This window comes from Sander lucioperca, chromosome 9, assembly GCF_008315115.2.
Source record: "Sander lucioperca isolate FBNREF2018 chromosome 9, SLUC_FBN_1.2, whole genome shotgun sequence".
NCBI classification, from domain to species: Eukaryota; Metazoa; Chordata; class Actinopteri; order Perciformes; family Percidae; genus Sander; species Sander lucioperca.
Window position 1 is genome coordinate 14,040,692 of NC_050181.1, and position 24,108 is coordinate 14,064,799.

Sequence of the window (24,108 nt, forward strand, 5' to 3'; positions counted from 1 at the left end):
TACAGAATTAACGGTGATGAGCTACAGCTGATCAATTTGAGGCAAGTGATGTGTGCCATTTTAACTGGTGAAAGCAAAGGTCATCACCAGCTCAGTTATAATTAAAGGGATACTTCACCGATTTAGCATTAAGCATTGTATCAGTAGAAACACTGTAGTATTTTTGAATGGCCGTGCTTCCCTCCCTCATGTCCCCCTGAGACGAGAGATCTCTGTATTGTGGGTCAGGAAAAAAATCCGATGACGGAAAACGACGATTTTTGCATCATCGGAAGATTTTTTGCCCAGAGGTAATGGACTACAGCCAGTAGTAGGAGCTACTTCCACATGTTTTCAACCCGCCCATAGGGGGTTGTCGTCTTTACTCAAAGCTTGCCGAAGAAAAACGAGTGTTAGCCATCTTGAAGCTTTGCTAAACAGGCTCTCTTTTCAGCAGCAAACTTTTACAACAATTATGTGCATTTAAACGACCGCACATGTGTACATACATTGGTACAGATCGGAGAATATGCAGGGCACTTTATTACAGACGGAATACTCAACACACTACGCGAGCTTCGCCTGCTACAGAGACCAGCACCTCAGCCTGCGGTGTTGCTCGATGCCGCTAGCTGGTAAGGGGACATCCTCAGCGGTGAAACGCCGGGCCACCTGTTCCATTAATCCTGCTTGCAAGTGTCCGCTCATTAGACAACAAACTGGACTACATCCAACTTCAACGAAACTCCCAACACGAGTTCAGAGACTGCTGTGTTTTTGTTGTTGTGGAAACATGGCTGAACAACAGTGTACCGGACTATCCAGCTACCAGGCCTGCTGCTCTGTCGCCGGGTAAGACTAGTGGAGGTGGGCTGTGTTAACACGGACTGGTGCAGAAATGAGGTGCTTGTATCCAACTAACTGCTAACTGCTGGTGGAGTTTGTGACTGTTAAATGCCGACCATTCTACATTACACGCAAATTTACGGCTGTGTTTATACTCGGTGTTTACAGCCCACCAAGCGCTAATGCTAGTATGCGTTAGCTGAACTTTACAGAGCATATAATGTGTATGCACTAAATGTAGCCTGTTTCGTATGTCATTTTTATATATTTTAAATGTGTAACACCACTTGAGCCACTGTGAAACGTTTTTTCGTGTATATGGTTGAAATGACAATAAAACACACTTGAGTTGAGCTGAATGCTGTCTCACTGTCTGTCTGTCTATAAACGGTAGGCATGGCTTGGGAGTGGACTGTAAAGCTGCGAAGCAAGTGCATTCTGGGATTTGGTGTCTTTCATCCACATGAGCCAAAAACACATTTTCTGGCTTTTCTCGGCCTCGAAAATTCACATTTCTACTACATAAATGACCCAATTTAAAGATATATTCATCTTTCCAACGGTGAAATATCCCTTTAAGTTATGATTAAAAGCATCCTAACGTTACTGAAATGTTTTCTACATTGCTACTTGCAAAAACAAAAGACGAAGGAAAGGGAAAAAACGGTTTGTTAAAAGATTTGTTGGTGCCTGATCATAATGAATCTGGGTATTTTTGTCTACCGGAGCCGGATCTAAAATAGAACGGTTATCAGAACCCCCAACCCTATTTCATATATAGTATGTTGAAATTACTTGTGACATCTGAATGTGACTCTCCACCTGCAACAGCAATGTGACATGACATCTTGTCCGTCACAATGAAATTAAATCGGCAGTGAAATGCAAATTAGAAAGACACAGTAACAATGTTCCATATTTTGCTTATTCTAAACGTCCCAAGCATGTGTATGCTCACTGATTGTGCTCCACCAAACTGGGCGGGCAGCCTCCTGCCAGGCATCTTTGGTCTGTTAGCAGTGGGGTGAGAGAGCTTCTCCGAGGTAGACGACAACTCATCAAAACTCATCAGATCTGTCGAGAATAGATAGGAAAGATAGATAGGAAAGATTAGGAAGACAAATTAACAGTGGAATATTTCAGCCATTGACTAAGGGAACATTAAAGGGTGAGCTGCCAATTTCATTGCATTCAATTTGAATGCAAGTTAACAGCTTGGGCACAGTTCTTTTTTACACACACACACACACACACACACACACACACACACACACACACACACACACACACACACACACACACACACACACACACACACACACACACACACACACACACACACACACACACACACACACACACACAATTATTAAGAGTGTAATCACATCTAGGGCAGACCTTTTGTGTTCTCCATGGCTATGTATACAGACCATAACGCTCAGTTAAATCATGTTATGAAAGTGTGAGCATGTACTTCCTAATAGGCTTTATGTATCACTATTAAGCCATATTTTTCTTTCCTCTGCCAAAGAGGTGTTTTTGCCAGCAAATGGCAGTTTCTTCCATTCTGTATTAGGGGAAGCGTTGTACAATTCAGAGATCTATCCTTATTAGTTGTTCCTGTGGAGCTCATGGCCCCTTTGGAAGTATCTGCACACATACAGTATAGTGTGGACATCCCTTCACTTATGATCAAGTGGGTTATCATCAAGCATAGCCAACGTCAGGCATACAGTAGGTTTTTAGCTTTTTTGCAGCATTAGGTAGCTTTCACACACAAGCTGTTCGGTCGTTTTAACTGTGAAAGATTAGTGATTTAAGTGTTGAGTTTCATTGACAGTAGCATACCAGCGATCGAAGAAAGGGCAAAGTAAACTTAGATGTATTGCCAAAAAGCATTGTTACCACAGAGAAATAATCTACTAAACACAAATTTCCTTACTTTTTGTGCTAAGTTTAGATGGTACAAGTGATTTTAATTGATAAAAAACAGTGAACAATGAAAACAAAATGTCTGTTTACAAGAGAAATTCAGGGCAACCAAGTAAACTTGGAGGAAGTGCTGAGTTTGCATCAAAAGGAAGTTAAAATGTGAGCAAATCAGAAAACAGGTACATGTCTTATCAAAACTTAATATAATATAATATATATATATATACCTATACTAAAACAGGGAAATTTAGGAATAGGTGGATGGATGGTATGCATTTAAATGCAAATATATGGTAACGTAACATAACATTTGTTTATGAGTATGTGCATATGAACACAACAAACTTAAGCAGAGGAAATAATAAGTCATAACAAACAAAGCTTTTGCAACTGTGGTCAAATGCTAAAAAGTTAAAAAGCATTGCCTGTGACTGCATGAAAGATTAAATGTTCATGCATGGTAATGTGTGTCGATCGGTGTCCTGTTGAGAAATGTGGAGTTTTAGCAGTTCTTTATCACCTTTAAAAGGAATCAGTCACAAACAGAGAACACTGCAGTGAAAAACCTGAAGGTCAGCTCTGTCAAATCCATCTCAGATTTTTTCTCTTGACTTTTCTGCCGCAGTTTCTCTTCCTTTGTGTCTCTTTCTCTGTCACTAAACGCTTCTCTTCCACTTTCAAAACATCAACCTTTAAACTATTTCATCTTTCCAATTACGGCTGTTCCTGCTCAAAGTTTTCCCTCCACCTCCTGTCTTTTTTTATTTTTCTCTCTGACTCTCTGAGTGTCAAAATAAAAATCCCATTCATATTCTCCATAAGGATTTTGATTATTAGCAATAATGGCTAAACCATCCAAGGTAGACTATCCACGAGCTCCGAGGTTGTGAAACGAAAGTTTCTGCTCCTGTAGAAGCTAGAAGTCCGTATGAAATCAACGTCTTATGGAGAAGTACGACACTACCCACAATCCTAAGCATAACAACGACGTCTCTGATTGGTCAAACTCTCTGTTACCATGGAAATGTTTACCACACCCGCAAACCCTCGACCAGCTAGAGCGTGTTTCTACCATTTAAGTCTATGACAGTTTCTGTACACAGTCTTGTACCTTATTTTTTTTTTTTTTTAAATGTTATTCGGAGTCGGTTGGCTTTGTTCCAGGCCTCAAAACTCTTTATATAAGAATTTAATGAAACACCAATGGAGATATTGAACGGGGAAAAACACTTTCCGAACCAGAGCTGTTCAAAAAGTGGGCGGTCATTGTTGAGCTCTGTGCTTCCTCACATCTTTCACCATTTTATTAAAGGCACATTTGCATATAATCTACAGATCAATTTTCCCAAACTCACATTGACGGCTACAATTTTCAAAACCTGACAGCTGCAAACTGATAATTGACAATGTTTTAAAGGTTGATGTGAGGGAACTCTTGGTAGGAAAGGTTAATTAGAAATACCTTTTAACAGTAATTGAGGTATTCAATGTAGTATAGTATTCCATTATACATGGGGACTCTGGGTTGGATTAACTCATGGTACTTTTACCACGTTGATTTTTTACCAAGTTGATTTTGTGGCAATTTGCTAGACTATCTTAAATTAATATATAAACCACCTTGGTATACAAGCAGATCTTTGTATACATAAAATTAAATGGAAAAAAGGAAAGGAATGCCTCTATAATAGGATTGGAGGGATTTTTTGGATTCTTGCAACTTGGTTCCAATTCTTGTTGTTGTCACTATTTAATGCTCTTCCACGACTGAAATACAATATAAAGGTCACTGTGTGACCCAACAAGAAAATAAAGAAAGAGGTGTGTGCTACTTTTTTTGCTGGACCATGGTCCACAGGGCCTAGGGCTAGCCCTACAATCTCATAACACTGTCCTTCTGTCGCTCTGTGACATGAGTGATGAAGGTCTACCATTGGTCGGAATAAGTGCGATGACGTCAGCGTTGGCGTTTCCCCATTGATGATTACCCTTTCAAAATGTATCGCAACTACATCGTAACTGTTTTGCCCATCAATTAGCTGATTAACTTTCTCAATACACGGTGGATGTTGTTGTTGTTGTTGTTGTTGTTGTTGTTGTTGTTGTTGCTGCTGCTGATACCCATTTCAACTGTTATTCAACCGCCTTATGTGTGAGTGTGTGTGTGTGTGTGTGTGTGTGTGTGTGTGTGCACATGTGTGTCAGCAGCTACGTTTACAAGAATTTGCCAAATTGAATTATACGTGGCAAACTCAGATAAACAGTTCAACTTAACTAAACTACAGATTCATACATACGGTTTCAGCTTGTCACTTAGCTATTACCGAGCAATCGTACAGTGCTTGTTTAAAACATAACGGCAGTGGGTGAGAAACTGGGACAGATATTAAAATATCACTTTCTACATGTCTACGTACATGTTTATGCTTGTTGAACAGGTGTATTGATAAAGTGTTGCCTTTTTTTACTCATGATGGTTTTATTGCACTTACTTAGGCTACAGTAATGAGAAGTTGTGTCCACCGCTGCCTCTCTGATCTGCTGTCCGCTGACTTCGCTCTCTGTGTGTGTGTGTGTGTGTGTGTGTGTGTATGCTTGTATGTGAAGCTCAGCCCCGACACGGAGCAGAGAAGAGACTGCAGGGTGATGATAAATACTATAGTTTTAGCCCCAGCTGCAAGGTTAGTACTAGGGATAATCATTTTTCTCCCACCCCTACTGAATAAAGATAATCAACTAATGTATGAACCTGGTTGGACTGATATTTTCCAGACACCACAAACCCCAATTTCCAAAGAAAGTGTAGTAAACAATACCGTTTAGTAGCATGTTACATGAGTAGCAGTAATACCGTAGTAGTAGTAGTAGTAGTAGTAGTTGTAGCAGTATTTAGATGAAGCATGCAAACAAAGTCAAATGTTCGACTGCAGGGGCAGATTTGTGTTCAATTTCATTTCAAGATTTTGACAGAAGTCAAGCAAAACTAATGATCCCATTAGTCAGGACTTTGATTATAGTTAGACATAGTCTGTAGGCAAACGGTACATGTACATACCCACATCCGAAGACTTCTCCCCCCAGTCCCCAGACAGAGTTTTAGGTTTGGGGGGCAATGATGGCTCAAAGTCTAACTTTGGTCGTGTGGAAGGCACCTCTCCATTGTGCCTGTAGATAAGAGGGAAACATGGAAAAGATAGACAAGAGATGACATGAAATGACCGGACTGAACAAACTGCAAATGCGTGTTATTCTGGAACCTCTCTGTTCATTTTCTATTTCCAAGGGGTGTTATCAATGGCCGGTGACTAAAATGCCTCTGGACACAATTGAAAAGACCTACAACCAATCAGAGCAGCAAAACGTAATGGAGCACTGAGAGACGGACAAATGTAAACTGACGACAGCGTGCACAGATGAGCTGTGATTGTGTTGCATCAACATGTCTGCAAGCAAGAGTTTCTGTTTTTGCCATCAGAATGTTAAAATAGTCCTACAACATAAAGTTACACTTCAGCTGCCGCCACTTTGGTTGTTTTTGACAAAAAGGCGCTCCTCTTTACTAAGCTAGGTTATGCTCGCTGCATTGTCCCTGCCGCGAGAGTGCGCATGCCAAAAATGACGTATTCACGTATTTTGCGTAAAGCCCAAAGGCTCCACAATGTCAGTCGTTGTTTGAAACCCGTCCCATACGAGATAAACGGTTGTGATTGGTCTGACCAAGTTCTGGCCAGCTGTAGATCCGTCTGAATGGGAGGGGGACCAGACGGATCTGCCAGAAGAAATTAAACATGAGCTTGCAGATTTGTCTGGTTCACACAGGCTAAAGAGGATTTATGCTTCTGTAGGGGCTCTACGCATAGTGGAAGTGGCCTGAAGTTTATACGTGTGCGCTGGTGTCTGCGTTGTTTAAGTGTTTCTCTTTAAGAGAACAGCAGAGCCGCCATGTAGGGTTGGGTACCGAGACCTGGTGCTAATACGGCACCGGTGCCTTAACGACCGGTATCTACTGGACCGAATAGCAATGCGGATTTCGGTGTCTCATTTCGGTGCTACATAAATGCTTGCACTTCGCTCTGAAAATGCTCCGAAACGGATAGAGTAAAAGAAAAGAAACATCGCTGCAACTTGCTCGCTAGTTAACATTACAATTGGCAGGAGGTAACGTTAGCCTAGCATTAGCTAGTAGCTGGATTAAACACGGTTAAAATGCTGAAAGCTAACGTTAAATTGTGTAAAGTGTGACTGTATTTCACTGTAGAGGATTCCAACACCGGGACGTAACAGCCTGCAGCTGCCGTTGTTGAAAAACAACACAGGCGGTGTGTTTACTTAAAACTCGCCTCGTCAGCCTCATGGGGCTTTCAAAGTTATTGTAAAATACACGTTTCCCATCAATTGGTTGTTTTTGTCATTTACTGGTGAAATAAGTTATTGTCATAAGTTATTGTAATAACATTTGTAATAAATCATTTCATTTTGACCATATGGCCTTGGCAATAAACAAGCCGTTCCTAAATGTTGGCAACTGTCGTTTTGGGCTCCTCCTCTGCTTTAAAGTATCGGTTCAGAGATCGTTTAGGCACTGTGTTAAAAGTACCGTTTTAGCAACGGTATCGGAAAAAATCCAAACGATACCCAACCCTACCGCCATGTGTGTACGCTGGTACCACTTTGTTTCACCGTGGAAACGGAGAAACAAAGTGTCTCCCTGTTCTTTCTGACCATGGTCGTAAAGTTGTAGCAGGAAAAGTTAACCCTCTCCTTGATTTCATGTTGTTCACGGAGAAGTAGAACAGGAAATGAGTAGGGGCCAAACGGACCAATCACAGTTGTTGCGGTCTGCCTCATCAGGTGGAGGTGCACTTCAGGCCACGGCGTAGGGTCAGTATCTACACGTACCTACGCACATATCCACGGCGTCGATTTAACGCAGAGGCATAAATTGGGCTAAAAACTCACTCGATCTGTGCACGTCACCCGTCATCATTACTGTCTACTTTCCTGTTCTTTCAACAGAATGCCATTGCTTGACACTACCTACTGTGGATGTTAACATGCATATACAAGACAGGACAGGACTTACACTGGTGTTGTATGGACAGCACTAGAGTTCATAGTATAAAAGGTCAATGGCATTCAGATAGATGGACAAAGAGGCTGGATGAACAAATGCTGGACTGAGAGATTGAATAGACACATAATAGACTTACTTGAGGCTTGGCGAGGGAGCAAGAGGCTTGTCTGGCCTCTTTGGTGGGATGCTACCTGGCCTGCCTTTCCCAGGAGGGGGGACCGGCTTCTTGGGCGGGACCAAAGGCGCTGCAGGCTTGGATGGTTTGTGATCTGGGGTCGGCCTGTCAACTGAAACGGAGACAGAAGAGTTGAGGTGAGAGGAGAGTTGGAAAATGGAAGATGGGCCCCACTTTGATGAAATTGTGAATGATAAAAGAGAAACAAAGTGCCAGAAAGGAGATAGTGTACACATATATAATAGAAATACCACTGTATCCTGGACAGTCTCCAAGAGAACATTGCATCTCACTAAATTTCACCTTCCTGCAAATTACATACACATAAACTGAGATAAATTATTTTAAGTCTGAGTCACAAAAAGTCAATTTGTTTTTGTGCAGAGCTGAAACGACCAGGACAAACTGATGTTCAACAAGCGTGTCTGCTGATAAAGTGTATCCGCAGCTGAACTTCAAGTCAACAGTCAGTACTGTAACATAATGATCCAAATAGAAAACAGTTTTTTTTCTGGATATTACGCTCGTAAAAGTGCAGTTGTGCAACAGGATGAGACAAATGTCATTACGCATTCGACACTCTTGTGATCTCCCTCTCTCTCTGTTACTATAATGTAGCCCCTTTCACACAGAGATTCTGAAACAGCTGCAATGAAGGTCTGCTGTTATGCCGGCTTTATTCACAGATAACCAAGCAAAGGCAGCAGAATGCCGCCCAGGGTGTTATTTCACATAGCCTTCTGGGAGCAAAAATATATAGTAGCACAATTGTTAGTAGAGAAAAGGACAGAGATGGCTGCGGCGCCACAGCGCCTGCTGGTGTATGTGTATGTGTGTGTGTGTTTAAGAAGGGATAGAGCGAGTGGAAGAGAAAGCGGACTACTGCATGCATTGTTTCTGTCAGTTATCGACTTCGGCAATGCTGCTTCGTCAGGCTGTGTGAAAGGGGCTTTTGTCTTGTCTATCCTATGACATGTTTCCATCCTACAACCTCTTTCTAATTTCTCCACCTTAGCGGATAAATCTGTAACCACTGTTTATACGGTATGTGGTATGGAAACTTGAAAATGAGAATTTCTCGCACACAAGTGAACATTTGGGGGGGGAAACTGAATCTATTCTCCTACTTTCAGTTATCAAGAAAACAAAACTGAGCATTACAGTTATCATCTGTGGATAAAGAGGGAACTGCAGTCTCAGAAATGTTTGTGGAAGGTCTATTGCACAGTTAAAGGGTAACTACCATTTTTTTCAACCTGGACCCTATTTTCTTGTGTTTTTGTGTCTGAGTGACTGATGGGAACAACAATCTTTGACAATGGTCCAGTATTAAGCGAGATCACTGCAGTCTGCAAAACAAGCTACAATGTAAATTAATAGGGCAATTGTCCATCTTATATTTACCTTCACAAAAGTGCTTGTTTTACCACTGACAGGCTCAGATTAATGTTCTAAGTGTCTGACAACATTATGGAAAGGATTTCTAAGATCCTTTTTTGAAACGTACGAACATCTGGGAAATTGCGTTCACTAAACCCACCAGGCTCCATTTAAAAAAGCAATACTTTTAGCGTGTATAGAGCCAACATATTTTCACATGTAAATCGGTAAACTATGTGTTTAGTTCAACCAAAACTCAAGTTGTGAAAAAAAGTCAGAAAAGTGGAAAAAAGACCCAAAACGGCTTTTCATAGGTTTTTTTTTTTTTTTTAGCCAAACGGTTTATAGTCATGCTCCTTTCTATTGTGTAATTAAATGTGTGTTATCAATTTCATAATCATCATAGAATTACTGTTTCTCCAGAAAAACTATAATTAAATGTTTGTTTAGATGTTGTGCCAGTTCTGACTGACAAAATGTACATTTATTTTACCTAGTACCATTTCATAACTGTTATTTCTTAAATATTGATTTTAAAAACTATATGGCAAAACTAAATTCCAATGCCACACTCACACAGATCTGAAATTCTTGCAAGGTGCAAAAAAGCGACATTGACACAACAGTGTAGGCGACACACACACACACACACACACACACACACACACACACACACACTCACACACTCACACACACACACACACACACACGCACAGTAAGATAGAAACTAAGAATCTTTTCAGAGCATTTTCAGAATGACTTGACAGAGCTCGCCATGTGATGTGATTACATAACTAAAACCAATTGACCTCAGGTGTGAATGCATCCTGCAATCCCAGAACGACAACAGAAGTTTAAACAGGGGAAATCTGTTCATTCCCATCTATTAAAAACAGTCAGAGTCATTTTACTCTAATTGAACTTTCCTTCCTAGTTTTAGAGCATTATTTTGTATATTGTGGGGATTGTTGGTGCCTACATTGATTTCATATATCAGTTTAGTCTATGCTGAGCGTGTTGATAATGTCACCATAAGTTATTAACAACATTCCAATGTTTTTAATTCAAACAGTAGTTTCAGCCCCGAGTTTAATTCTTAGCACTATTTGGAGTTTATTATTGTATTGTAAATATTTTGTGTATATTTTTTTTTTCACTTAATGCACAGTGGGTCAAAGAGAAACACATTTTCAATTCCTCTGGATGTCTGGCACATTAGTGACAATAACGTTGACTTGACTTGACCTCGTGTGGAGCTTTTACGCTGCTTGTGAGCTTAGTTTAGAAATAAATGTTAATTTGTGCTTTCCTTCCCAGGTCAAGAGACGAGTTAGTGGCGACACAGCGCACAGTGCATGAGGAATAGTGCTCCGAATTTGGAAAAGGCGTCAAAATGGCAGCTTTCGGATGTGTGGTGCAAAATGTGTAAACAAAGTGAGAAAGTGAGAGGATGAAATGAGATGAGGACGGTAGAGAGATGGATGTGAGGAAAGATAAAGGGGGTCCTACCTTTGTACTCTGGCATGACGGGAAGAGGCTTCTTGTCGGCACTGGGAACCTCCGGCTTGGGAGCTGAAAAACAAAACATGGTCCACAGAACGTCACCTAGACTGTCTGATCCGTCTGATTCAAGACTCACCAGACAATGAGAAGGAACACACACACACACACACACACACACACACTTTCACAAGTGCAATACAAAGAAAACTGCTGCTCGCTTAACACAAGCATGCACACACTCACTCACATACACACACTGCACGCTACCAGGCATTGGGACACATAAAGTAACATACACATAAATGTAATACTGATCTCTATCTGGCACACAATGTACTCTGCAAGTACAGCTGCAAGCACTTATTTTTGGTTTTGATTGTGCGAGACATACGTATACACTTAAAAAGAATCTCAACACAGACAGGAAGTCATATACGGACACATTCGCTGATGTCTCAGACATACACGCATCAAACTGCAACACAATGAAGAGGTACAAGGTTATGAAAGCAAACGCGGTTACTTCCTGTGCAGAAAGGAAAACAACGATGCAAGTGTGCATTCTGCAAACTGTAGATCTTGGTGCCGATATGAAGCACCGCTGCTTTAACAGTGACACTGAAGCACCGTGAAACTAACCTGCCTTTGACTTTCATGTTCGGTGAAAGAAAAACTAGAAAAACACACAAAGAGAAACCGCCATGTCAACCTGGAACAGGGGTTTCCTTGAAAACCTTTCATGTATTGAGTTGAACTACAACAAGTCTACATTTTAGAGCGTAGTCCTTTGTGTGAATTGTATTTATGTGGTTACTGTGCTATTTAAAAACCCAATGACCACAGTTGAAGCTGACCCAATCATTTGAATTAAATTTCAATGCAATGTCACTTAAAGCAGCCATATTACGCTCATTTTCAGGTTCATAATTGTATTTTAAGGTTGTACCAGAATAGGTTTACATGGTTTAATTTTCAAAAAACACCATATTTTTGTTGTACTGCAGTGCTCTCTCTCACTGCTGCAGATCCTCTTTTCAGCTGGTCTCTGTTTTAGCTACAGAGTGAGACCTCTTTTCTTCTTCTTCTTCTGTACTATCTTTGATTACACTTGCACATGCCCAGTAGCTCAGATGTAGATCATGTCAGCTAGCTAGCTCCATAGACAGTAAAAGAAAGGCTGTTTCTACAACTTCAGTCAGTTACAAGGCAGGATTAGCTAGGAGACTTCTAAATGAGGGCGCACATTTAAGTAGTTCTTTTGTAGATTATGGTGAACTTGTGTGTGTTGTAGCAGTGCTTTGCTATTGAGAACGAGGTAGCATGCTAGCGTTAGCATTAGCATGCTAACGCTACGAGCTAATGGTCGCGGTTAGCCTGCTCGTTTCGGCTTGTGACGTCACAAGCCGTGCCGATTTTGAACAGCTCACCCAGAGACTGAAGGCAGGGCACATTCAGAAACTGTATCTCACTCTGAACAGCATGGATGGATTTTTTTCAAAGTTTGTATGTGTGTGGAAACACCAGAGACACAACATAACACCCCAAATCCCAGAAAAAGTGATTTTTTCATAATATGGGCACTTTAAAGATACGACTAAGCATACGTAAACTATCCGTGCTTCAGTAGGTCAAATAGCTAATGTTAGTAAAATAAAGTAAGCTATGGCCACACTATCTAGACAGGTAGGAAGCCTAGTTTAGAGCCCTGCGCGGGACTGTATTTTGAATCCTTTCTGACCATTACCACCCGCTCCCCCAGTGTGCGTGTTCTGCTCCCGCCCGTTCCCGCAGCTTGTGTGTTGGGTCCCGCCCGCACCGCAAACATAAGATTGACTGTCAATAGATTGGCCATTGATTTTGTGTCTTCTCCCCTCCTGCAGGGAAACCAGTAATTTTACTGTGTAGTATTAATAAATATATATACGTATCAGTAATAAGTTGCGAAATTACGTTCTTGTGCATAATTACATTCAAGTGCAATAATTAGTTATTCTAGTGCAATATAAGGGCAAAGTGACATTGTATTCATTTATTTAATTTCACTTATTTTAGAACGTGTTGTTGGCTGTGGTTTTCTTTGTTCAGGTTGTTTTATTTTGTTTCGTTTCCCTGTCTTATAACGCACTCTAACCGATTTCATGTTAAAGTCCCTGCTGATTGGATCCCTCAGGTCGCAGTAGGAGAAAGGGGCGGGGCACAGAGCCCCGGGAAAGAAGTGAGAGAGAGGGAGTAGAGGAGTATTAATAAAGCATTTGGCTGGATGCACTGTGTGCGTTGGATGCGCTGTGTGCGTTGCTGATTTTTTATGCAACCTAGCTAGGCGAATCTAACCGTCGGTTACAGCACTGATCAGACCCAGCCGCAGCCCCTGTTAAAACCGCCGGCTCCCGCAAGATTTGTGATGGGTACCGCGGGATCCCAATCCTAGCATAGTTGTCTGATCCCGCTGTGGCTGCTCTGCCTTGTCTGACCGGTTGATGGGCACTCCCCTGTGGCTCATCAAAATAGAACTGTTTATGTGGCCGGGTTGGCTCAGTGGGTAGAGCAGGTGCACATACGCTTGGAGGTTTATGCCTCGACGCAGAGGTCCAGGGTTCGAATCCAACCTGTGACGATTTCCTGCATGTCTTCCCCCTCTCTTTCCCTTTCTCACATAGCTATCCTATCGAATAAAGGCGGAAAAGCCCAAAAAAAATCTTTCAAAAAATAAAACTGTTTATGAAGAAAAGAGCCCTGTGGTGTGTTCACAGTGCCCTTTGAAATTTTTTTTTTTTTTTAAAAGAAACACCTCTAGTACTAATGACCTACTTTAGTTAAACATATCAGTGCCACAAAATTAAATAAGTTACATAATTATAATTTGTATTTTATGGTCCAGTAGCAGATGTTCCACGGCTTCATACAGGTCCCTCAGGTCCCTGGGCCAGGGATGTGGGACCACATATGGTCTCTACTGGTTTTGCATCATACTTTTATACTCTGGCAAATAAAATTGCATTCTATGTGGTATTTAAAGGCAGAAATTTAACATGGCAAACCATGCAGAAACCCTATTTAGTATTACTTGGATATATGTAGTTTAAAAAGGCAACTGTCCCACTATTAGCATGCAAAAACAAAAAATACAATGTTTCCTTCTTTCAACATAACATTTTAAATATTCCCAATCATCATAACGGCTGTCAGGATCTTGTGGGATCACCACTCCACTTTCAAGGTAAGACAGCATTGTTTTAAACTGCTTCTAATATCCAGCTCTCAGTCATATTCTCATTTATATAGTCTCTCTCTGTTCTATGGCAGTCTCTGTTGTGATATTCCAAAACTAAGACAAAGTCAGGAATTAGCCCATCAACATCTAACCTTTGTAAACCAGTCTATAGACAGAAAACCACTTCATTACGCTTGGATGATTTACTAATCCCTGAACCGAATGTTAAAAGGTTAAGTTCTTTAAATGAGAGAATCTGTTACTATGAAATGTGCTGTGACTGCAACCAACACATAATCAGATACTACAACTACAGATCCAATCAATGCGCCTCTGCATATTCATAGGCAGTATACGGTAAACGTATTCAACATTAAGTGAACTTTTGTTGGAGAACCAGTGTGTTCCACTGCCAGACCCATAAAGTAGCATCATTTCCTCGTACCACTGAGTGGATAGGATTTAATGAGGTGAAGGGTGTAAAGTGTTACTTACCTATGTTTTTTGACGGTGGAGGTGGCTTCTTCGGCTTCTGGGAGCAAGAGAGGGGGAGAGATGAAAAATAGGTCAGAGTGACTGACATCTTTTATCTCAAATACAGAAATCCCAAGCCCGAGGGATAAGAGAAAGAACAACAAACTAGGCAAAGTGTCTTTGCTAGTTTAAGTTATCATGTAATTGTAATAATAATAATAATAATAATAATAATAATAATAATAATAATAATAACTGCCTTTCATGAAACCCAAGAACACTTACTGTGGCTGAGCTAAGGGAGGTTGGAGGCTGTGGTAGACAGAAGAAATATGTGGCCAGTTGTGTGTGCATATACTGTATGTCTCCCTACAAACCTTGTGTCCGTGAACATTTTAGCAATGTGACAAAATCTGTCTGTCATGTCAATCGGCTCTTCTTCTTCAAATATCATTGCAACTCTGACATTCTGTCTTTCAGACCTATTTATTACCTCCAGAATGTTCCAGGAGATACAACAGAGAGTGTCCGTCATCCACGTGCTGGCTTTACTCCACCACGGTGTTCTACGCCTGTACTTAATGAAGATGCTGAGCCAGTCTTTCTCTGTTTCTTAGCTGAACTACAAGCTACTGTAGATTAGGCAACAGGGGTCTGGACTAAGCACAGAAACGTATGTGTGCTTTACACTTAATGCCTTTTGAGGGTGGTAGTGACTAGAGGTTTTGGACCTGTTGTACAAAATGGACCCATGGAAACCATAACCTGAAGGAAAACCTACCTGACCATGACATGCATAAATACGAGACCTGAACTGAAAGGGATCCAAAGGCAGTCAGAACCAGCAGGGATTTTTGTTTTTTTCTTTTGAAATGACACACCACATGTTCAGAGCTGTTAGCGAGTTCACTCTAATCCACCCGGCTATTAGACATATTGACACTCATACCAAATACCCTAGGTGGTCTTCTTTCATCAGAAACACTGACAGCTTACCTCTTCTGACTCCTGCTTGGGAGATGATCTCAGTGACCCTCTCGACGTGGGAGTCTAAAATATAAACATAAAAAGACAGAATATAATGAAGTAACGATGTCTGTGGAAAACGTCAAACCCTTTATCTGTGATAACATCAAAGGGCTCCAATGTCCTTTGCATTAACAAACAGAAATCAGTTGGACTCAGCCTTCATACAGAACAAACGCACTCACTCCACTTTGATCTGTAATGATTCTGCTTGTCTTTTTTTCTTGGGGGCACGGCTTATTGTGTGTTCAGCCAAACAAACTACTTTCTGCAGGGCCTTGCAGTCCTGTTAGGTGCTGTTTTTGTACCAGGCAGTGATGTTCCCCGTCAGGATGCTCTCATTGAGTACATTTACACGCACACTAATATTCCACTTTTCCATATATTCAGAATATGACTATATTATGAATTTCATACAGGTCATGTAAACAGCATATTCCGTTTGGATATAAAGGCCTTTTTTTCCGAATATAGCTTTTTCCAATTAAAAATAATGTGGAATATGCCCGTAATATTCAGGTTTTAGATGCATTCTTAAAACATATGTCTACAGCGCTTTCGGAATACGCATTTCAATAGGGGTTTTACGGCCTCTTGCCTGTTTACGGCTTATGGTCAGCTCTGTGTGTTGCTACGGCTGTTGTACAATGTACACTAACTCACTAGCCAACAGTTTGCAGGGCTGCAGTAGAGAGAAAAAAAAGGAGACACACACCTACTTTTAAACATCATGAAAGACTTGGATATCAATAGGTTTTTGGATATGCACAAACATCGTAATGGCAACATTTTTAAGATGGGGGTTGAAGGAATGAAAGAGGGAGGCTGTATTCACATGGTCAAACAAGTCCACCACTGGTGGAAAACTTTGAAAAAAATCCAATTTTGAAGTCGGAATATTGTCTTATTCAGAATAAAGGCAAAAACCGGAATATTATGTGCATGTAAACGTAACACCAAAGTACTTGAAGCTATTCACCCTCATGCTCAGAAAGGGAGATGGGTGCGAGAGCTGCGCCCACCCATCCATTAACCTCGGCTTCAGCTGTTTTTGTTTATTGGCTGCCGATTAGGGGTGTAACGGTACGTGTATTCGTACTGGACCGTTTCGGTACAGGGCTTTCGGTACGGTGCGCACGTGCACCGTATGCAATCTTTTGTGTGCGGAACATAGGTCAATTTTCGTGTTTCCACACGAACATATTAAGTGGCGGAAGTCTCCGCGTTCAGCGCAAATCCCGCCCTGCAGCTGATTCTAAAGTTTTCATTGGTCATGTCAATATGTCAATCACTGTACAGATTGCCTACACCAAACACTGATCTCTAAACCTACCCGCCGTCACTGTAACCTAAACCAATGAATCGACTGCAGGGCAGGATTTCCGCTGAAGTGGTTTGGGGAAAAAAATAATAATCACACACCGCGCGCTGTACAACACCATACACGGCACGCTTTAGCCCAGCCTCTCGCTAGCTAGCGTCATGGCCAATGCAGACAAGCCCATAGACAGTATGGACAAGCCGGAGCTCGAAGAGCCACCCATATCATTAAGGTCTCCTGTTTGGGAACACTTCGGTTTCCCAGTGAAATACGTCAACGGACAAAGACTAGTCGATAAGACGAAAGCAGTGTGCCGACATTGCTCAGGAATGATCGGGTATGTTTCTGGCAACACTTCAAACTTGTTAACGCACTTGAAAAGGCATCACGCGAGTGTGAACATCACTACTACAAGGAAAAAAACGACAGTAATTCAAACGCAGCTCCCGTTGGCATTTAAATAGACCTTTGCTGGTAATTCCGATCGGGCCAACGCAATAACGAAAGCAATTGGTGTTTTTATAGCAGCTGATCTACGACCATACTCGGTTGTTGACAAGCTGGGATTGGTAATGCTGCACTGTAATCCATAGTTATTTATTTATATTTTTCATTATATTTTATTATGTGATATTGGTTTGAGACAGAGTATTTTATTTAGTGGAGAACTTTGCAGCAGTATTTTATTTCTTATTCTTTTTTTATTTTATATATATATATATATATATTTTATTAAAAAGTGTAAACAAATTGTTAAAAAAAGTTTATAGTAATAAACAACCTGCAGTTTAATGTTTGCATTTCTTTCCCTTACTGTACCGAAAATGAACCAAACCGTGACTTTAAAACCGAGGTACGTACCGAACCGTGATTTTTGCGTACCGTTACACCCCTACTGCCGATGGTCTCAAAGCGAGCATAAAATGTGTTTGGCTTACTCGCTAAAGATGCATCAACACTTGACATCGTGTCATAGTTCATAGACCTTGCCACATGCCTTTGAGGTTGCCCTCCTGAAAATGTGGTTCCACTTTCTTTCCGTCGTCCCTTTTTGTAGACTGCTGCTTTATAATAGACCTTTTTCACTTGTCTATATACAGTATTTCTGCTGCCATCACATTGCACTTTATTGTGTTCTTAGGAATTTCATGTTTTACCTGTCTTTTTTTCTTGTTTTTATGCCACAGGGAACTGCCAACTAAATTTCGTTATATTGTTCTCAATATAATGACAATAAAGCTACTTTGAACTTAGATACCATCAGTGACGTCAACAGTGGTGTGGAGTGGCAGTCAATATGTTGATGGAAGTCAGCCATAATCCTTTTAAGATTAACCTGATTGAAGTGTTCAGCAACAATGAGCGCAGCTTCAGGATTATCACTCTGTGAGCAGTTCAGGTCTTTGCAGAGACGCGACAGGGTAGCATACGTACTCTCCTAAAAGGCATCTGGCTGATTATCAAGAGGCCTTATTGTCCACGAGGAAGAGCCTTTATGAAAATTAAAACAGGATTTTCTATGTGGAAAACCTAAGCTGTGCTTATACTCGACATACTATTAATTAGATGATGTAAGGTATAGTACCGTTTTGTTCAGTCATATCTGGTAAGATATCTTGGTGAAAGTTATTAAGATAAAACATTTCCTGGCTCTAAACATATTTCTCACTTCAAAGTCAAACTTTTTAATGCTGGTCTCTTTATTATTTATAAAGTGAAAAAATAAAAAAACGTTGACATTTCAAACATTTGTGTGACTGGTTTACTCTCTTACTAGGGGAACAATACATCAAAAAACAACATTTTTAAGACTACTATGACTATTACTATGTAAGAATGGTAACAGTAATTTCCTCTTTGTCTGCAGGCTTTTCACACCAGTGCAGGGCCCAAGCATTGCAGGCACCAACACCCACATTACTTTTCCACAGAATATTTAGAGATGCCCTCCACACACAAAAAAAGCTCAACAAACTACTTACCCGGTTTTAAGATTACGTCTATTTCTTCTCCCGCATTGAAATATGATGCAAGAATATACAACTATTTGCCATTTTAAAAGTTGAACTACTACACACAAAATGTTTCCTACTTCACTGAAAAGTCCAATTCTTAGTGTATGTGTCCTGTAAGATGCTAATTTCCACACTACACTTGTTTAAGTTGCATACTGGACCAGAACCGGCTTCCAAACTAGTTATGTTGTCACAAATCCCTGCTGGTACATCCACATGTTAAACTTTTCCTCTTTAGCAGATGTGAAAACAGCGTTCTTATGTCACAATCTAGAACAGATTTGCCTGATGATGGTCTAGTACCGAAACGTTGCCAGCTATTACATTTATTTTTGCAAGTTAGACAGTGGGCAGGAGTCTCTTTGCAACACTCTGTACATACATCATGCATACATCTAAGTGAAGTGACAATGAGAAAAACACATTTTTGAGTGGAGGGGAACTTTAAAGACTTTTACAATGTTCACCCATTTTATGCAATACAAAAAAAAGATAATTACTGTTCCTTTAAGGGCTGCAACTAACAATTAGTGTCATTATCATCTAATCATTTGATCTGTAAAATGTCAAAAAATAGTCTAAAATTCTCATCACAATTTCCCAGAGCCCAAAGTGTCATCAAATTGCTTGTTTTGTACAACCAACAATACTTTTTAGGCACCGACCGAATTGCCTCCAAAGTATCGAGCATCAAATAATGCCTCGTCATTCATTACCCAAATTCAATATCTAAGGAATAAATCTCATCAGCCTCAGTGAGCTCACGTAGTAGGAGCTGAAAAATAAATAAAAGAGTTGTGTCTAATGTGTAAAGCTGTAGTTTCTTTTTGTTTTATAAAATTGGTATAGAAAAAAGGATCGTTTAGGAACCGGTATCAAAGTCACGGTATTGGTATCGTATCGAACATTTCTGAACGATACCCAGCCCGAATCAACCGTGCAAAATGATTAATCAGTTATGAGAATAGTTTCCAATGGTAGTAGTTTTGTTCATGCGCTGATCTCACCTCTTTCTCTGCTTCAGTCACCATGACTATAAAGTTGTCAGGGAAGACACCCTCCCTGCCCCCGATCTCCCCTCGCCACCAGCCGGGCTCTCCTGTGTCCTGTTAGAGATCGAATTAACAAAGCGTGAATGACAACACTTTAGTGATCAATTTGTGACCTTTGCTTCCTCACTTTCTGTCTAATATGCCTGTCTAATAATGATTTATTTATTTTCACTTTAACTTTGAAGCACTGTCCAATGTTAAAGTCCCTCTACTGTAGTAGGGAGGAAGAAAGGAAGATGTAAAAATGTCTCTATAATAAAAAAGGGGGGGCTGAAAGGGCTCCACAAAAAAAGCAGATAACAAAATAAAAAAAAAACCAACACTTCTGATCATTTCACAAGCAATTCTCAACAGTCTCCACTAGATGGCGGTAGCTTTCTAATATACAGTAGTCTTGGTGGGGAAACTGAAGGAGACATGGTCTATTACAGTTTTTCTCAATCGCTTTTGCACAATCATCGAAGGTCTTTTAACTTCGCCAAACTATAAGACTATTTATATGAACAGTAGGTCAGTTGTTCGCGTGACTATAGTCATTTATCATTGCTTTGGCACAAAATGCATTGCCTTGCAGATCAAAATAGTTTGCATTCATTTGCTACTGAATCATAATATTCTCAAATGCAACTATTCACATGTTCTGTGTAAATCCCAACATGCAAAATAGAGCAACCAACAATCACAGTAACCTGTCACATATACATTAGATACATAATAGGTATGTGGTTTTGTTGTAAAAGTTTTCAGATTAATAGACTTAGGCTATATGTGGAACAATTACATTTCCTCTAAATTTAGAGCGACCAAACTCCAACAGGTGACAGGTGAGGATATCACAGCAGATTGTTGTAGTGGGTGGCTGCGTCATGCCAAAAATATTTTTCCCTCGTTGCATTCCAAGGGAGGAAATCAGGTGTGATGTCGATAAAATGTTGTGGCCAGACAGAGAAGACATTGGATGACTCATACACATACCACTGATACATTTGCAGCATCTTTTTTTTCTTTCTTGCACATCTTGTTCCTGCTAATTTTGCTGTTGTATATCTTTTTTTTCTTTACAAGCTTCCTTTGTGTATTTGTGGTTGGCTGGTGTGTACATACTGCACATTGGGCAAGTATAGTGTGTGCCATGGCTGACATCAATACTATTCAGCTGCCAAGACGTCTTGGGTCTAAGCAATGATAAAGGAACCTTTTGTTTTGATGACAATGACGTATTCATTGATGGATTTATTTACATTTGAAACAGGAGTTCATTATTTTGATTGAGTAATCACCTTTTACAGGTCACACAGAGTGCTGAATGTACCACGTGGTGTGAGGATTGTACTTAAGAGTTTTGACAGTTGTAATTTTGTTTCAGTAAATGCCAAAGCGATTGAGGAAAAAAACATCATTATATGCTATGAGTCATCATAGCTCAACAGCTTGCCAGAGGCCGCTGAGCTGAGCCGACAGAGTCTGTGTATCTTTATGTTCTGCCTGGTTACCATGGAATTGTTTATTCCTGAATGACAGTGACCCTTTGGGAGTCAACTGAGACGACTGAATGGGGCTGATGTGTGACAAAAAGGTCCTACTGATAATGAGTCATTGTAATGGACACACAAATATGAAATAATTAAAGTGACAAAAAAAGAAACCCATCTGTAAATGCCTCAACAAATATGGCAGGAGACATGCAATGTGATCAATGAGTTGCAACACTGGTTTCAATGTGCAATTTACTACTTCAGAATGGGTTTTGTAGGTAGTTACACACCAACCAGACGGCCGACCGTCGGCAGAAAAGGCAGTCGGACTGATCAGTCGGGTCCCCGAGGTCCAAAAAGTGCCTCAGAACACACCGAAGAGACGCCGACTTGAGCATACGCTCTGCGCGTAACGTAATACGTCTCCATAGCAGCAGGCGGCGCTGCTCTGTATTGTTTCCATTAACAGTCTGATTGTTTTCCAGAAAATTAAAACCTGCAGCTGATTGGACGAACGCGTCACGTGGTTCTTTTTTCTCCGGAAATTCACAGCCAGACTGTCATGGCGGCTTGTTCAGAATACGATCTCATATTGTACTAAAATAGTTCAGCGAAACGTGTTTCGGAAAACATTTCAAGCGAGAAATAGGCCATGCAGTTGCTGAATCTGTCCTCATTTCAGATCGACAAAGGTCAGTTTAAAAGATTTTCGTCAGTTTTTGAGAGGCTCGTCCGCTCGCCATTTCCGGGTGAGTCCCGACTGCCCTGTCTCCGACTGAACATGTCGGGTTGGCCAAAATGAAGGCTGACGGCTCCTCGGACGGACGACGGCACGGAACACACCAAACAGACTCGAGTCACCGACCTCGCCAGACTGTCCGACGGCCGATAATCGTCTCTGTGTGTCAGCGCCCTTATAGAACAATCCTAATGATCAGGGAATACATCTTCTGTTCATTTCTCTTAAGAGGGAGCTTGTAAATCTGTTCACAAATGATCCATCCAACCTCTGACTTCTGATACAGAATATATTCTATAACCGATAGGTATGCTGGGAACAGTAAAGTCATTACAGGAAAAGCCATACGTTAACCCACAATATCTATCGTAATACGTTTCCAAATAGACCCCATCACAATGTTTGTTTACAATAACTTCCGTGTAGAAGTCCCCTGCATGTGTACATTCAATATACATACAATTCAAATGGCGCTGAGCGAACAGGGGTGAGAAACAACGTGATATACTCTCATCTCAATCATCTAAAATGTGTATTTGATGTTTCATATTTCAACACATTTACTAACATTAGCTTGGAGACCTAATTTACCTGTTGGGGCTACAGACTAAAGAAAATAACATCACCCAAAACTAGCTGTTAGTCTGACTGGTGGCGAGTTGTTGCTGGGTAACACTTTATTTGAAGGGGTGTTCATAAGACTGACATGCCACTGTCATTATTATAACATGACATCCGTCATAAACACGAAGGAGTCATTTTGAGTATTCATGACTGTTGTCATTAAGTGTCATTCTGTAAATTATTACACACTTTTAATGCAAAGTTAGCATTGTCCGAGATGTCTTCGTCATGACAACTTGACATTAAGACAACAATCGGTTACACTTTACTTGAAGGTATCTACATAAGAGTGACACGACACAGTCATGAACGTGTCATAAACATTATAAACAAGTCATAAACATTTATAACATAATGCTTCTTTTAGTAAGTGTCATTCGGTTTTTGTCATGACAAGTTAAAGTTAGAGTTAGGGTTCATGTGTCATGACTGTGTCATGACAGTGTCATGTGTTCATGACAGTGTCATGTCACTCTTACGTAGATACCTTCAAGTAAAGTGTTACCCAACAATCTCTGTGTTATGACAACTTGACATTAAGCAAGACAGTACAACCTGTCAATGTCTTTATAATGACAACTTGACATTACCCTAGACAACATAACCATCGTCATTATTGTCATACCAAACTTTAATAAACTATTTAGCTTCATGTATTAACATTACATTAAAATGTCAGTAAGAGGTTGGTTTTTACATTAGCTGTCATGAGAGCATTATATTTGTGTCATGAATATTTTTCCTTGAACTCATGTAAAGTGAAACAATTTGCCATGAATGAGTGATGAAGTTTGATTTCATTATCGAATGCTTATGTGACAGTGTCAAGAATAATATCCATATATGACTGACACTTAATGACAACAGTCATGAATACTCTCAAAATGACGCCTTCGTGTTCATGACAGGTGTCATGTCATAATAACAACGGTGTCATGTCACTCTTATGCACACCCCTTCAAATAAAGTGTTACCTGTTGCTGTTTGTAACGTTAAATTTGGTTTATCAAACACGCTAGCGAAGCAACACAGTAGAGAAAATAACCACAGCAGAAACGTCAGATAGGTCGGATCACTGTGTTTAACGAAATACCTTTAAATGTTACGGTTACAGCTGAAAATTACAACAGATATAAAAATAAAAAGTTTGCAGATTTTACATATCTCCACAATTCAAATCAACTGCCAATTGTCAACCCGGAAGTGATTGTTGTGTTAGCGTGACGTCACAGTGATTCTGTCTGTAAGGTGTTTTGCCATTCAATTCCACAACTTGCATTAT

The 24,108-nt window shown here is 40.4% G+C and overlaps 1 protein-coding gene and 1 long non-coding RNA gene across 5 annotated transcripts in view; one reads left to right on the forward strand and one right to left on the reverse strand.

Annotated features, from left to right (window-relative positions):
* Positions 1–24,108, reverse strand: part of LOC116049938 (CD2-associated protein) — a 97,263-nt gene that overhangs the window by 14,327 nt on the left and 58,828 nt on the right. For 2 of the 4 annotated variants that reach the window (XM_031299983.2, XM_031299984.2), the window contains 7 exons: positions 19,944–20,042; positions 15,571–15,624; positions 14,596–14,632; positions 10,896–10,958; positions 7,968–8,118; positions 5,813–5,922; positions 1,784–1,899 (listed from right to left, as the gene is read on the reverse strand). In XM_031299983.2, the coding sequence (XP_031155843.1) occupies positions 1,784–1,899; positions 5,813–5,922; positions 7,968–8,118; positions 10,896–10,958; positions 14,596–14,632; positions 15,571–15,624; positions 19,944–20,042 (630 nt within the window). The remainder of the gene's footprint in view (positions 1–1,783; positions 1,900–5,812; positions 5,923–7,967; positions 8,119–10,895; positions 10,959–14,595; positions 14,633–15,570; positions 15,625–19,943; positions 20,043–24,108) is intronic. The other 2 variants (XM_036004940.1, XM_036004941.1) reach the window with 2 other exon arrangements.
* LOC118495798 lies at positions 6,709–22,914 on the forward strand. The gene is made up of 3 exons (XR_004898235.1): positions 6,709–6,792; positions 8,941–8,943; positions 22,903–22,914. It is a non-coding gene; the product is annotated as an uncharacterized LOC118495798 (long non-coding RNA).